This window comes from Equus asinus, chromosome 16, assembly GCF_041296235.1.
Source record: "Equus asinus isolate D_3611 breed Donkey chromosome 16, EquAss-T2T_v2, whole genome shotgun sequence".
Lineage (NCBI taxonomy): Eukaryota > Metazoa > Chordata > Mammalia > Perissodactyla > Equidae > Equus > Equus asinus.
The window spans coordinates 4,282,338-4,294,847 of NC_091805.1; the positions used below are offsets into that span (position 1 = coordinate 4,282,338).

General features: G+C 44.7%; 1 protein-coding gene across 10 annotated transcripts in view; it reads left to right on the plus strand.

Moving 5' to 3' along the window:
* AK4 (adenylate kinase 4) overlaps positions 1–12,510 on the plus strand; it is a 116,874-nt gene that overhangs the window by 87,202 nt on the left and 17,162 nt on the right. The window contains exon 1 of one of the 10 annotated variants that reach the window (XM_070486489.1): positions 1,822–2,350. The exons of 8 other annotated variants lie outside the window; for them this stretch is intronic. In XM_070486489.1, coding sequence (XP_070342590.1) covers positions 2,029–2,350 — 322 coding nt within the window. In that variant the 5' untranslated portion in view covers positions 1,822–2,028. Of the gene's footprint in view, positions 1–1,821; positions 2,351–12,510 lie in introns of those variants that run through there. One more of the 10 variants, XM_070486490.1, reaches the window with a different exon arrangement.

Below are 12,510 nucleotides of genomic sequence, written 5' to 3' on the forward strand. Positions count from 1 at the left end.
AAAGTAGGATTCAGTTACCTGCTCAAGTTAGTAACTGCCAAGTTAACCACTTTCCTTTCCTTCAGGATTTTACTGAACCTTGAATGTGGTCATGTGCTTTGACTCTTCAAGGAAGGAGACATCATGAGGCATTTTCTGAATTTACTGGAGCACAGACTCTCTGACTCATTCCAGCACCCACGGGCAATCTCCAGGATTTGTTCTGTGTAGATTCTTTGTGAACTCTATTATTCAAAATATATTCCTCACTTTGTAGGTTTTCTGAAAGTTAGCTATAAAGTAGACCATGTCTTTCTAGAATGCCTTCCATTAAAAACATTGGGGGCTGTGTCCTCATGGGGCTGGGGGGGAACCAACAGACTGAATTGAAAGCTTCTGTTGAGAGAAAGGCTGTAATGGCCTGTGGAAGGCATGTGTTTATTCATTAGGCAATGATGACTAAAGCTCCTACTGTGTGTCAGAATCCATTAGGTGCTGTTGATAAAATGGTAAGACACTATCCCTACTCTTTAAGGGGCTTATATCACAGTAGAGGAGTCAGGTGTGTAAAAAATTAGGTACTAACAGTCTAATGGAATCATCCATATGTGGTACCTGAGGACACAAAGGAGAAAGTTATCTGTTCTCTTGGTGGGTGGAGGGATTGGAAGAACCTTATGGAAAAAGAGATGAATAGAGAGATGTCCCGCAGGTCGATGAATAGAAGTTGGGAAGGCGGATTTTTTCAGCAGAGGGGCAGTGTGAACTGGGCAAGAGAGCAATGACTTCGCCTAGTATTTTCTTGGGCCTGCCAGCAGAGGGGGGCAGGGGAAATCCTGAGGTGGGTGGCTTTTGACTCTATACATAGATGGTGGAACTGGAGATCGTTGGCTTGAGGGACCATGGAAGAGTTGTCAAGTTGAAGCATAGCATGATCAGAGGGATCTGTGTGTCAGAAAGACTGTTCTCTCAGCAGAGGAGAGATGAGTGCTCTGATGGGGAGGAGGTGGTGACTGGAAGCCTCATAAAAGGTTGTTAGAATAATTGATCAAGGTTTGTCAAAGGCCTGAATTGGAGCAATGGCAGTGGGATGGAGCAGAGGCGCCATTCGTGAAAGAAGGGGTTGAGGAGGAAGAATTGGCAGGAGTCGTGACTGACGTCGGGGGCTGCAGCCCTGGGGTTTCTCTTCGGCCTTCTGAGCTTTTGGAGTGTCCTGGCCGGCATCATCTTCGCCACACTGCTCCAGCTCACTTAATTTCTCTGGATTCTAAAGACTTAACTCACAAGGTTATCCCCCAGTGCTTCTGTGTGGGTATTTGTCGTGACCGATGAACTTTGGCTTTGCCGTCACCTGACGGTTATTACTCTAGTTTAAATCCTTCACTTGGGAGCCTTCTTGCCTTGTAACATGAACTTATGCAGTTTTAGTAAACTTAAAATCTGTTTAAAAAGAGAATCATCTATGTTAAACTCCTTTGGAAAGGTAGTTACTGTAGTAACCACTAACCCCAGTTAGTGCCGGACTGCCCCTTTGAATCCCAGCTCCGCTCTGTGACCCAGGGCAAGTTCCTGTGCCTCTCTGTGCATTTTAGTCCTCATTGGAAAACAGGGATTAGGAAAGGGTTTGTAAGGGTGAAGTGAGTGAGTGTGTACGAAGTGCTTGGAAGAATTCTTGTCATTCAGCAAGTGCTGTTTGTGTCGTAGGAGATTTCACCATTTGTCGTACATGAATTTTTTTTGGTGACTACATGAAGTGTTAAGTTTGAAAGTAGATTTAAAAATATTTAGCTCTGCGAAGTTAAAGAAGTTCAGTTATGGAACGTTTTATCTGTCTTTTCAACGCTTGGCTCTGCCGTAACTCACCCTTTCAGGGCGAGCAGCAGAAGTTCCGTTCCACCACAGGCCTGTTTTTAGTATGGTGGTCCGTCAGTCTCCTCACAGATTTAGTTTGTATCTTTCTCCTTGAGAACCCATCTGGTCACTTTTTCAGTCTGATTTTTCTTTAAAGCTCTGGGATAAATCCATTTGGCAGAGGGAGGAGTGTCAGGAATGCCGAGTTCTGCGCTCAGCTCTAAGCTCCGTCTGTTACAAGGCACATGCCCCACGGAGGACGAGCCTGATGAGTGTGCTGGAGGTGACTGCGTGTGGGAAAGTCAAGAAGAGAATCCTGGAGGAGAGATCACGCAGCGACTCGGTCTGTGTGGCTGTAGAGAGGCGCCCTGCAAGTGGCGGGTGGGACCCAGCAGAGCAGAGGCAAGCCCGGGGGACGCCAAGAGGGTGGAGGGTGTGGTGCGTGCCCTGTGTTTGCTCAACCGTGTCCTTGCTAAAAAAAGGTCAGCACTGCCTTGCCTTCCCCACACCTGCCAGTTGGGTAAGAAACACTCTTTTATGAATTTGAATGTACGTGTGGTTTTTTTCTTTCTTTCTATAATTTCCTTGGAAGTTTAATGTATGACAGCAGTTTTCTAAAAATAGTTTAATTTTTAAGACCAATCTTCTACCGGAGAAGTGTAATGCACAAGCCCTCTGGCTTTGTTATGAAGCCCTGTCTTTTTCAGTTTCATGGGGAGAGTATTTACTGCTTACTAGGTAATCTTGAGGTGAAATGGTACCTCGGGAACAATAACCAGCTCTTTAAGACGAATACGAATTCTTCACTTTTTAAAAGAGGGCTGGCAATGAGGTGAGGGCAGTGGCAGGTGTGTTAGTAAGAGATTTTTGTCATTTCTAAACTTGTCTGCCAACCTGTGCCTTTTAAACCGTAACCTACAGGTTCTCAGACTCAGTCCTAGTTTATCTCCAGGTAGCAAGATGTAACAGAATTTTCTGCCAGGTGGTTTTAGGCGTAGGTATCAAAACATTTTGAATTTGTTGTCAAAGTTTGGTTTCAGAGAAAGCAGCCTTAAAGTTGGGAATTATAAGTGGAATGTAATTTAAGCCTTTTCACTAGAGATAAAGACACCTTTAGAAGGGGGGTCCTCCTTTGGTGTGTGCTTGCTTGTCCGTTGGTTTCGTCTGGACTGTACTGGGCGGGGAGTGACTGCTGCTTTCGGCAGGGGATTCTGGGTTTTTCTTTTTTTAGCAGAAGTCAGAGCTTCTTGAACGAGTGCAGTGTTTGTGTGTGTTTGTTTTCCCTGAGAGTTAGATGATCTCAGACCTGAGATATTCCAGTGAACGTGCTCACTCCGAGCCCTGGGCGTCCAAGGAGAAGGTGGATGCTGGGGAGCAGAACTTTGGAAGCTGGGGCTGGGTATCTTGTGCTGATTTTGTGACCGTGTTTTACCATACTGGACTGGTACACAACTGCTCTGACCTTATCCCCTTCGTATTTTTCTTTCTGAATCAGACCTCTGAAGAGAGTTACGTCCCACTGGGCAACACATGCCTAGAGAAAAACGCTGACAATCACATATCTTCTGAATCACGTCTTTTAAGAAATGCCAAGGCAGTTGTTTTCTGACACCCTTGTGGATGTGGGGTGTGCTTCAAAAATAAAATGTATAACAGGTTTGTTTGGAAGGTCACTGAAGATATTCTCTTTGAAAAAAAAAGAATCAGACGTTCCCCTCTCTTGTGTGTGTTTGTATGTGTACATGTATGTGAGAGGGTAATAGATCATCTTACTCATTTACCTTGAAATATTTAGTCTTGAAAAAATCTGTCAGATAACCTTTGTATCTTAGAGCATTTGAAGGCAGGGCTGTATACGCCGATACCTTGAATGGAAGGTTTGAAGCAATTGGAGTGATGCCTAAAGAACGGGGGGTAGTGAGAGGATTGGTGAACTCCTCTAGGGTGCTGGAGCTGTTTCCAGGCCTGCCAGGCAAGGACTGAGCAATCAAAATCTGTGGTGCCTCACGAGGCTCGTCCTTCTTGCCACACTCATGACTTGCCTCTCCTTGTAGCACTTTTCACTCAACAAACACTTATTATGCATACCTAATGGGTGCAATAGTTATATCTTGGGTGTTTATAAAGTGAGTGAAGGACAGACATGGCTGGCTTGGCACTGGGGTAGTGGCAGGGAGGAAAAAAGGAGGAAAAACATATCGGAGAGAGAGAGAGAGAGAGCGCATAGGGGTAGAGTAAGCTTGTCAAAGAATCGTCGGGACAGAGAGTGAAGACGTGCATCCAGCCAACCCTGGCACGGGTGAGATGGCATCTATGTTCCAGGAGGTAAGCGGGAAGATATTCACAAGTTGAGGATAGTATTCTTGGTGAAAATGACAGTGTGAAGAGAGATGGGTGTGTGTATAGGTTAGTCTTGGTGCCACATTCCTGGAGACCCCCTCTGTGCCCCAAGACAGGGTAAATGTGTCTGACAGATGTTTTATTCTGCATCCAAAATTCTCATCTGAGGAGACAGTTTGGGCAGTAGCCCTTAAATGAATGTTGTTTTGCTCATTTTCTTTGTGGGCACGTTATTATTATTATTATTATTTTGGTGCTTTGAGGGTAGAGTTTGGTCAAGGTATCAGTTTATTATATGTCTGGGTTTCATAAAGGATCAACAACTATTTGCTGGGTTTGGTTGATTTAAAAAATTGTTTTTGGGGCCGGCCCCATGGCCAAGTAGTTAAAGTCGCATGTGCTCCATTTCGGCGGCCTGGGTTCACAGGTTCGGATCCCGGGTGCAGGCCTACTCTGCTCATCAGCCATGCGGTAGAGGCGTCCCACATACAGGGTAGAGGACGATGGGCGCAGATGTTAGCTCAGGGACAGTCTTCCACAAGCAAAAAGAGGAGGGTTGACAACATTTGTTAGCTCAGGGCAAATCTTCCTCCCCTAAAAAAAAAAAATTGTTGTTACAGCTATATAGCCCTAATAATCTTCTCCAAAAAGGTACATATTTAAATTTGTGTTTTAAAACAGGTGACATTTTTTATCCTCTTCTTGGAAGAAGAAGGAATTATCAAACCTGAGACCTGTGTTTGGTTCTCCTTCCTGACGTGGTTGTTAAGTATTTGGATAGTCTTAAATGAAAGGATTTGTAGACATGTAATTAATTTCAGGTTGAATAGTGTACGGAAGGAGAACACATGATTTTGCCAGGAAAGGTGGGCAAAAAGAAGAAATATATATCTAGTTCATATAGGACCAGGTAACAGCTTTCTAAACAGAGCACTGTGGTGAAGTTACACAGGAAAGACCATTACTTAGTGGGGTTAGGTTGTAAGCAGCCATTTTGGTGACACGTGACGAGTTTTGGCGCACTCCCGTCTTAGGATACGCTTCATCCGAAGTGCACAGCCCATTCAGACTTTATCTCCAGCCAGTGATTCCATTAAAGCTACTGCAGCCCCTTTGTTAATGGTCCCAGGAGATTGTGCACATTTCTTTTGGTTCTAAGTATTCATAATTTTCCCTAGAGCTAAGTGTTTACTGAGCACCAGCTCTGCCAGGCATGGCCCACACACCACAGCAGAGCAACCCGGAGTGGGCAGGACCTGGCCATCATAGGCCCTGTTAGGAATTGGGGTCTAGTGGGGATTTGGCCTGTGCTACTGTAGGCAGCGAGGTCGTCCTGGGTGTCTTTGATTTATATCCAAACCATAAGAACTTGGTGGTGGTGGTTGTTGTTGTTGTTGTTTTTGGTGAGGAAGATTGGCCCTGAGCTAATGTCTGTTGCCAATCTTCCTCTGTTTGCTTGAGGAAGAGTGGCCCTGAGCTAACATCCGTGCCAGTCTTCCCCTATTTTGTATGTGGGATGCCGCCACAGTGTGGCTTGATGAGCAGTGTTCAGGTCCACGCCCAGGATCTGAACCTGGGAATCCTGGGCTGCCGAAGCAGAGTGTGCAAACTTAACCACTATGCCACCAGGCCAGCCCCAGTACTTGGTTTTATCCTGTGACCTTTCCTATGTTCAGAGCCCTCCGTGTCAATGTGAGCTCAGAGTATCTGACTGAAGAACAAGGGACGTCTTGGGCTCTTCCCTCTTCATTTGGGTGGATTCTCCCTGAGACCCTTCCTCCGTGTCCTTTTCTGGTGGCTTTCCTTGATTGATCTGACTGCTGCCTCGGGATGAGGGACAATCCTAATGTAGTAGACACCCCTGACGTTGTGTATGTGGTTTGTATTTTCGGAGAAGGACTAGATTTTACCATGTAAGCATTAAGGATCATATGGAAAACATATGGATACAGATATTTGAGCAGACCCTGGAAAAACTTGTTTCAGAGATCAGAAAACATATTGAGTATACATTTTTGATGTGTCCCCAGGAGCTTGGCAGTGGTCCATTGAGGAGGGACCAGCACACTTCCTGACCTCATGGGCTGGGAGGAGCCAGTGCTGCGTGAACAATTGCAGTTTGGGATCTTGGGAGCATCAGGGGAAGGGGTGAAAGGTGAGAGGTGGCACAGAGAGAAAGTGACAGATCCCATTTCTGGGGTCAAGGAGGCAGCTATTACGAAGGCTTCCTGGAGAGGGCGACACTAAGAGCTAAATTTTGAAGTGGGAATAAAGCACATTCTGGATGGAGGGAACATTATGTGCAAAAGGTATAGAGGCATGAAACCACGTGGTATGTTCTGGAAACCGCAAGTAGTTGGGTAATCCTGCAGTCAAAAGAATGAGCAGATGAGGCTGGAAAAGTGGATGGGGGCAAAAGTTAAACACTCTGTGTAATTCAAAAACAGGCAGTTGAATAAGCGTCAAAGTTAATGTTAAAAATGAGTTAGAAAGATGTTTAAAATTTAAAATTTGAATTTGAAAGAGGGCGTAACTTTTTTAACTTCCTTGCCAACTAAAATTTAAAAGTTAACTAGATTTAAAAAATGTTAAATTTGGACATTGAGCTCTGCTTCCCCTGTGTCTGGGCTGTCTATTCACGCGCTTCCAGGTGCGCCTGGCCCTTCCCCGTTGCTGTTTAAAAGTCTGTAACGTATGTGCAGGCTGAAACTGTCTTCAAATCCTAATTTTAGATGTTAGGAGACCTCGCTTTCCTAAGTTATGAAATAGGTATCTTGGGAATTAGATGATTTGAGAAAATTCATTGCAAAGCTTTGTCCAAAGCGTCTGAAGTAGACTTTGTTGGTTTAATGAAACAGTTGCTGTGTGCTTACTATGCACAAAGCACCACGCTAAGAAAACAGCACTGCGGTGGGAAGAGCGTGGACTTGTGAGTCAGACCTGAATAACTTATCAGCTGTGTAGTCTTGAGAAGCAAAGCTACCTTTCTTGGATTTTTTTTTTTCTCATCCATAAAATAGGAGTATGTATGGCATAGGTTTGTGAAGATTGGCTAACAAACGTAGCAGGTGGTCAAATGGTAGATGTGTGTTATTATTGTTATCGATGTTAAGCTCATATGTATATACATGTATATGGAAAGACACTGATACAGATGTTAGAACTTAACATTTCAATAATAAGCTGCTGAGAAACTTAACAAAAATTGTTGTCATTCTAATAAATAAGGATCATCCTATCACCCCTAATTAAGTACACCTGGGGAAAGCTAGGTAACTAAATAAAGACACTCATCTTCTAGGTAAGGTTAAACCTTACCTAGTAACATAAAGCAAAACAATATAAAATTCTGTTGATTGCCCTACAACTAATAAGAAGACCTAGATTTTGGAAAGATGAACAAGTTGATTAGGGTCAAAAGTAGAATGAGATATGGAAAAATACAGAGAATTTACTTTTTATCTTTTTACACTGTTTTTATAAAAATGACACATGATCACTATAAAACATTCAAGTCATATGGAAAAATGCAAAGAAAAGCCGCAAATCATCTCCAATCCCACGAGGCAGAAATAACCAGGGTTAACCACTGAAAACCAGCCTTCTGGACACGTTTCTATGCACATGTGCAGATAGAAATGTCTCACCAGACTTTACATACTTTTAAAAAGTATTCAATTTTACTCAAATTTAACAATAACAAAAGCTAAAGTGAACCTGCATTTCAGATAAAACTTTTTTCATCACCAGGGATATTAATTCCTGTGGGAGCTCTGTAAGATTATGAAAGCCATTAGGAGGTTGACATATTTGTTTTTTTTTTAATTTCACACTGCAAATTTAGATTAGAGATGTTCTTTCTCTACAGTGAACAGTAAGAGGATTAATATACTTATAGCTCCTCCCACCTCCTCTCCCCTTCCTCCCCCCCAGGTTTTTGTTGTTAAAATTTATTATAAATTTTCTTCAGTAACTTTGATTTCCCAGGTTTTTTCCCCCTTATATTTAAATAATTTAAATGAACTCTGTGTACTGGTTTTCTTGCCCACTACCGCTTCTCTGTTTACTTCGTTTTTATTAATCTCTCGGTTCTCTTTCTGTGAATGTGCTAGGTACCGTTGAATTGGGCACTCGTTTAAGAATGACTTGTGTGGCACACGTATTATATCTGAGTGCAGCTGCCGTACGTTAACCCCACCTTCCCGTTTATCTCTTGATTGACTGAATTGTGTTGGCATTGTCCCTTCCTGCCTGCCTGTCTGCTCTCCCTCCCTCCTTGCAGATGGGCTCATTGGGTGCTGTATTCCCCGGGTTTCATGTTTGAGAATGTCTCCTTGTTCAGCAGTTCAGCTGACTGTGATGTCCTCGCCTGGTCCTTGGGTTCTTCAGACTGTGCAGCCGCTGGCGCGTGGTCTTCTGTCCTGGATTACGGCTCTGCTCTAGAACCCTAAAGCCAGTCTGACTTTTCCTCCTTTGGAATATGGTTTTTTTTTTCTCTGCATAGACTTCCTTAAGAATTATTTCTTCCTACGCGAAGTAAATAGTATATCTCCCCGTTGGTTTTTTTCTCTTACATATGGTGTGTCCAGGGAACTTCTCCTACATTCTATCTCTTTTGCCCATTTGTTTTGCTGTTTCAAGAATGCCAGTTATGTTGGATATTATATTGAATATTCTTTGTCTTTATCATATTCTGTTTGTCTCCTCTTGCCTTCAAACACATTCAGACATTTTATCTGGCGGGCAGGGGAGAGCGAAACTTTGTTTCCAGTCCTATCATTGCGTCTGGATTTCTCTGCCCGTGTGTGCTGTGCCGGCGTGCGGCCCGTACTGCTCTGCCTCCAGACGTCCGTGCGGATCGCTGCACTCATCTCTCCTCAGACGTCCCCTCCTCAGTGCATCCTTCCTGTGCCATCCTGTCCACCCATGTCACTCTTTCTTCTTACCTTATAATCACGTCACGTTACTTATTTATCTGCAGACTTGATGTTCCTCATACCCCAGCCCCATGCAGGCCTCAGAAGCAGAGATTGTGTCTGTCTTGTTCATGGCTGGATTGCCAGTATCTACAACTGTGTTTGACACAAGGAAAAGGCTTATCAATATATGTCCAACTACCGAGAGGTCTTGCCTGCAGCCTGCAGCTGAGCCTATATAGGGGACGCTTGGCTTCTGTTCTTTTCCTTGGGGCAAAAATATGGGCCTGTGCTAAGATTGTTTACAAATTCCTTTTGTCTCAGTTGAGACACAATGGGACCAATTTTTCCCTAATTTATTCATAGAGACTTACATTCAAATAACAAACAAGCAGACTTCTTAAACAGAAAAGCTTGTAAGCAAGGGATTTGCCGATGGCCACTCCTTCCTGGAGGCAGTGTGCATCTTCCCTTATTGGGGAAAGGCCTCGATGATTGCTTTTAAGAACAAGAGTTTTAAGCTAAAATCGTCGCGCTGCTGCCAGAGAATCTCAACGCCATTCGGGAATTTCCTCAAATCTGCCTGCCTGTTAGGAATTCATCTTTCATTTCTCTGAGCCACTTAGAAGACCCACACTTGTGGTTTAAACGCCAGTTTTCTGTAGCGTCTATCTTCTGTCTGTCGGTGGATCCCTAAGTAGTGACTATAGCAGATGTAGGTTTCGAAGTCCTTTACCACTAACCTGTAAGTGGTCCTTGAGAGCGGAACCTGCATGTTACAAGTTCCTTAAGCTCTGGGATGGAGGAGTCCAAGTGTCCCTGGGAGGTTCCAGGGAGCAGGAGGGAGATCCTGGGGCTCTGGCCCAGTGGAAACTGTGGGACTCACAGTGATGGGGTGCAGCGGAGGCTCCATCTGCCAACATCTGGAGCACAGCTGCCGCTGGTCCTTCTCACCATCTGTTAATAAAACTGGATGAAGTGGAATAGGGAGGTCTTAGACACATGTACAAATAAATATTGTGTAAACAGATAAGGTAATTATAAGATACGAGAGAGAAAAAGTCTTCCTAAAACAGGTTTTGATGGTGATCAATTTTAACTTGCTACTAAGGCTTCTGGTGGGCGGTGGGCAATGGGCAGTGTGAATGGTCTGAATGCCTCTGGGTTGGGAAAGACGGGGGAAGAATAACTTGCCCACTTTCAACTTCAGTGGATTAATTGTGATGAACCACGGCTCGCCTTTCTAACTTGGTTCTTGCTTTCCCAACAACTGGGAAGAGATGGGGGGTCAGAAGCAACCATGTCGGCCCCAGGTCTTAGTCGGGTGGGGAGGGGGCCTGATGTTGCCCGACCTTTTCATGAGCTGCCTATCCCAGGTGGATGTTGGAAGCTGCCCTTCAGGACTGCCCCTTGATTTCCATCAAGCGGAGGGCTTGGGTTTCTGCCTGGGAACGTGGTGGTGGACTCTGGTTCTTTATACCCCCTGCAGGGACGAATGCACTCCAAATTAGAAAAATTTCTAATTCCCTCTTCCCCTTCACTGCCTCAGCGTGTTGCTGTGGCGCCTCCTGCTTCAGCTGCCCTCCCTCAGGTTCTTGGCGTGGCTGAGAAGAGCAGGTGCCAAGGCCCAGTGGGCAGCACTGCTGGAAACACACTTGTCAGGCAGGAATTTAGTGACATATCCCTACACTTTGTGGATCTTTTTGGGGGGTTTAAAAGACAATCTGTAGGCACCATAATTAGTGATCTAGCATGACAGGTTCTGGGAGAAATTGAACTCCATAAAATGTCAGCTTTCACCATGGACTGCTGTTTGATTGAGCAGGAGGGAGCAGCTTTTCTAGGCTGAGTTAGGAGAGGAGGGGTGGGGCAGCTTAGTGTGGACCTACGAGGAGGTATTCCATCCTCCCCCTGAGAAACTGCCTCCCCATGAGAAACCACGTGACGGGACAGCCCATGTCAGTGGTTACAGGGAGAGAAGCGTGCTTTCTCTGCTTCCATCTGATCTTTATTTTACTTTTTGGGCTTTCTGGTTTCCTCAACAATTAATAGATGATAGTCACTTGGAATAGGCTGTCTAAGGAAGCTGGAATACAGCTGGTTAGTCATTTAGAAACCATGTGTTTGAGGATTACTTTCAGTCAAAATAAAAACATCTCACAGCTTTGTTGCATTTCTTTCCAACTGGAAAAGTTATTCACGCTGCCACCTGTTGACAAAATTTGAGCGTGCATCTAATCCTCTTGGTCAGCAGCCTCTGTCCACCAGAAATACCACGGCCACGTGGAATCCGACTGTGTCCTGGGCCCTTCGGGAACAGAGCCAGCCCCAGCCCTCAAGGAGCTCCCGATTTTAACAGGGGCCGTGGGACTACAAGCAAGCGTATTTAAAGAAGAACACACACCCACGGCTAGAGCGGGGAGTTCTCCTCCTCCGGCCCACCAATATCCTCGTAGCCTGCCTCGTCCAAATCACTTAACTAAGAGAAGATAATCTTAGTCAGAAGGCACTTAAACACTTTACATATGTATTCAAATACTTTCATGTTTGGAAGGGCGATTCTCATTTAGATACAGATTTCCTGTGATAAGGTTTCCACAGATCATGTTTTCACATTCCGTATATCTGCTGATTATTTGTTTTCTTACAAATGCCAAGATCCTAGCAATTCAGCATTAGATACCGAATGTTAACTAAACATATTCGAGAGCAAAATGCCCACATTTTCCCCCTACAGTCAATATGAACAGCTCCTGTCCTGGTATGGAGACATTGTTGCTCGCTAGGTTTCTGCTAGGCTTCATACCGTGCTCCTCTGACAGTATGTTCATTAAAAAATATATATATATATATATGGCTGGATAATGACCCTCTGCTAAAAATGGTTTAAAATGTGCTGGTCAGCTTGCGCCTTATCTGGCGTTCTGTTCTTGGCAGCTGGTTGATGTGAGAATTATGCCTGAATTACTTTGATGATTTGCTCAGCCCTGCTTGAGACACTGATGTCAATCAATTCAAGGAATGGCCGTAACGTCAGGATCTGTAAGCTGAAGAATACCCGTATCTTAAGAGTCCTGTAGACAGATAAACACTGCTCCTCTCTTCCTGGAGCCTTTGCCCATATCCCTAACCAGAGTGACAGAGAGCTCCCATCCAGGCCGTGTGACGCTCCAGGCCTGTGAGTCGGCACTCAAACTTCCGTGGGAGCCCCAGGGCCTCCGTAGCCACTACCGACACGAGGACCCCACACCTGCGTTGACAATTACACTGCTTGGGGCCAGTCCGTTCCACTGTGCCTTGCGTCTCCATGCCGTCTGGTTATCAGTGGAAAGGGGAGTCATCCCTCAGTGTCCTATTTTCTGTTATATCCTCTTCTTTTTCTCTCTTGCTCATTCCCCTCCTCTTTCCCCCTAATTCTCGACTC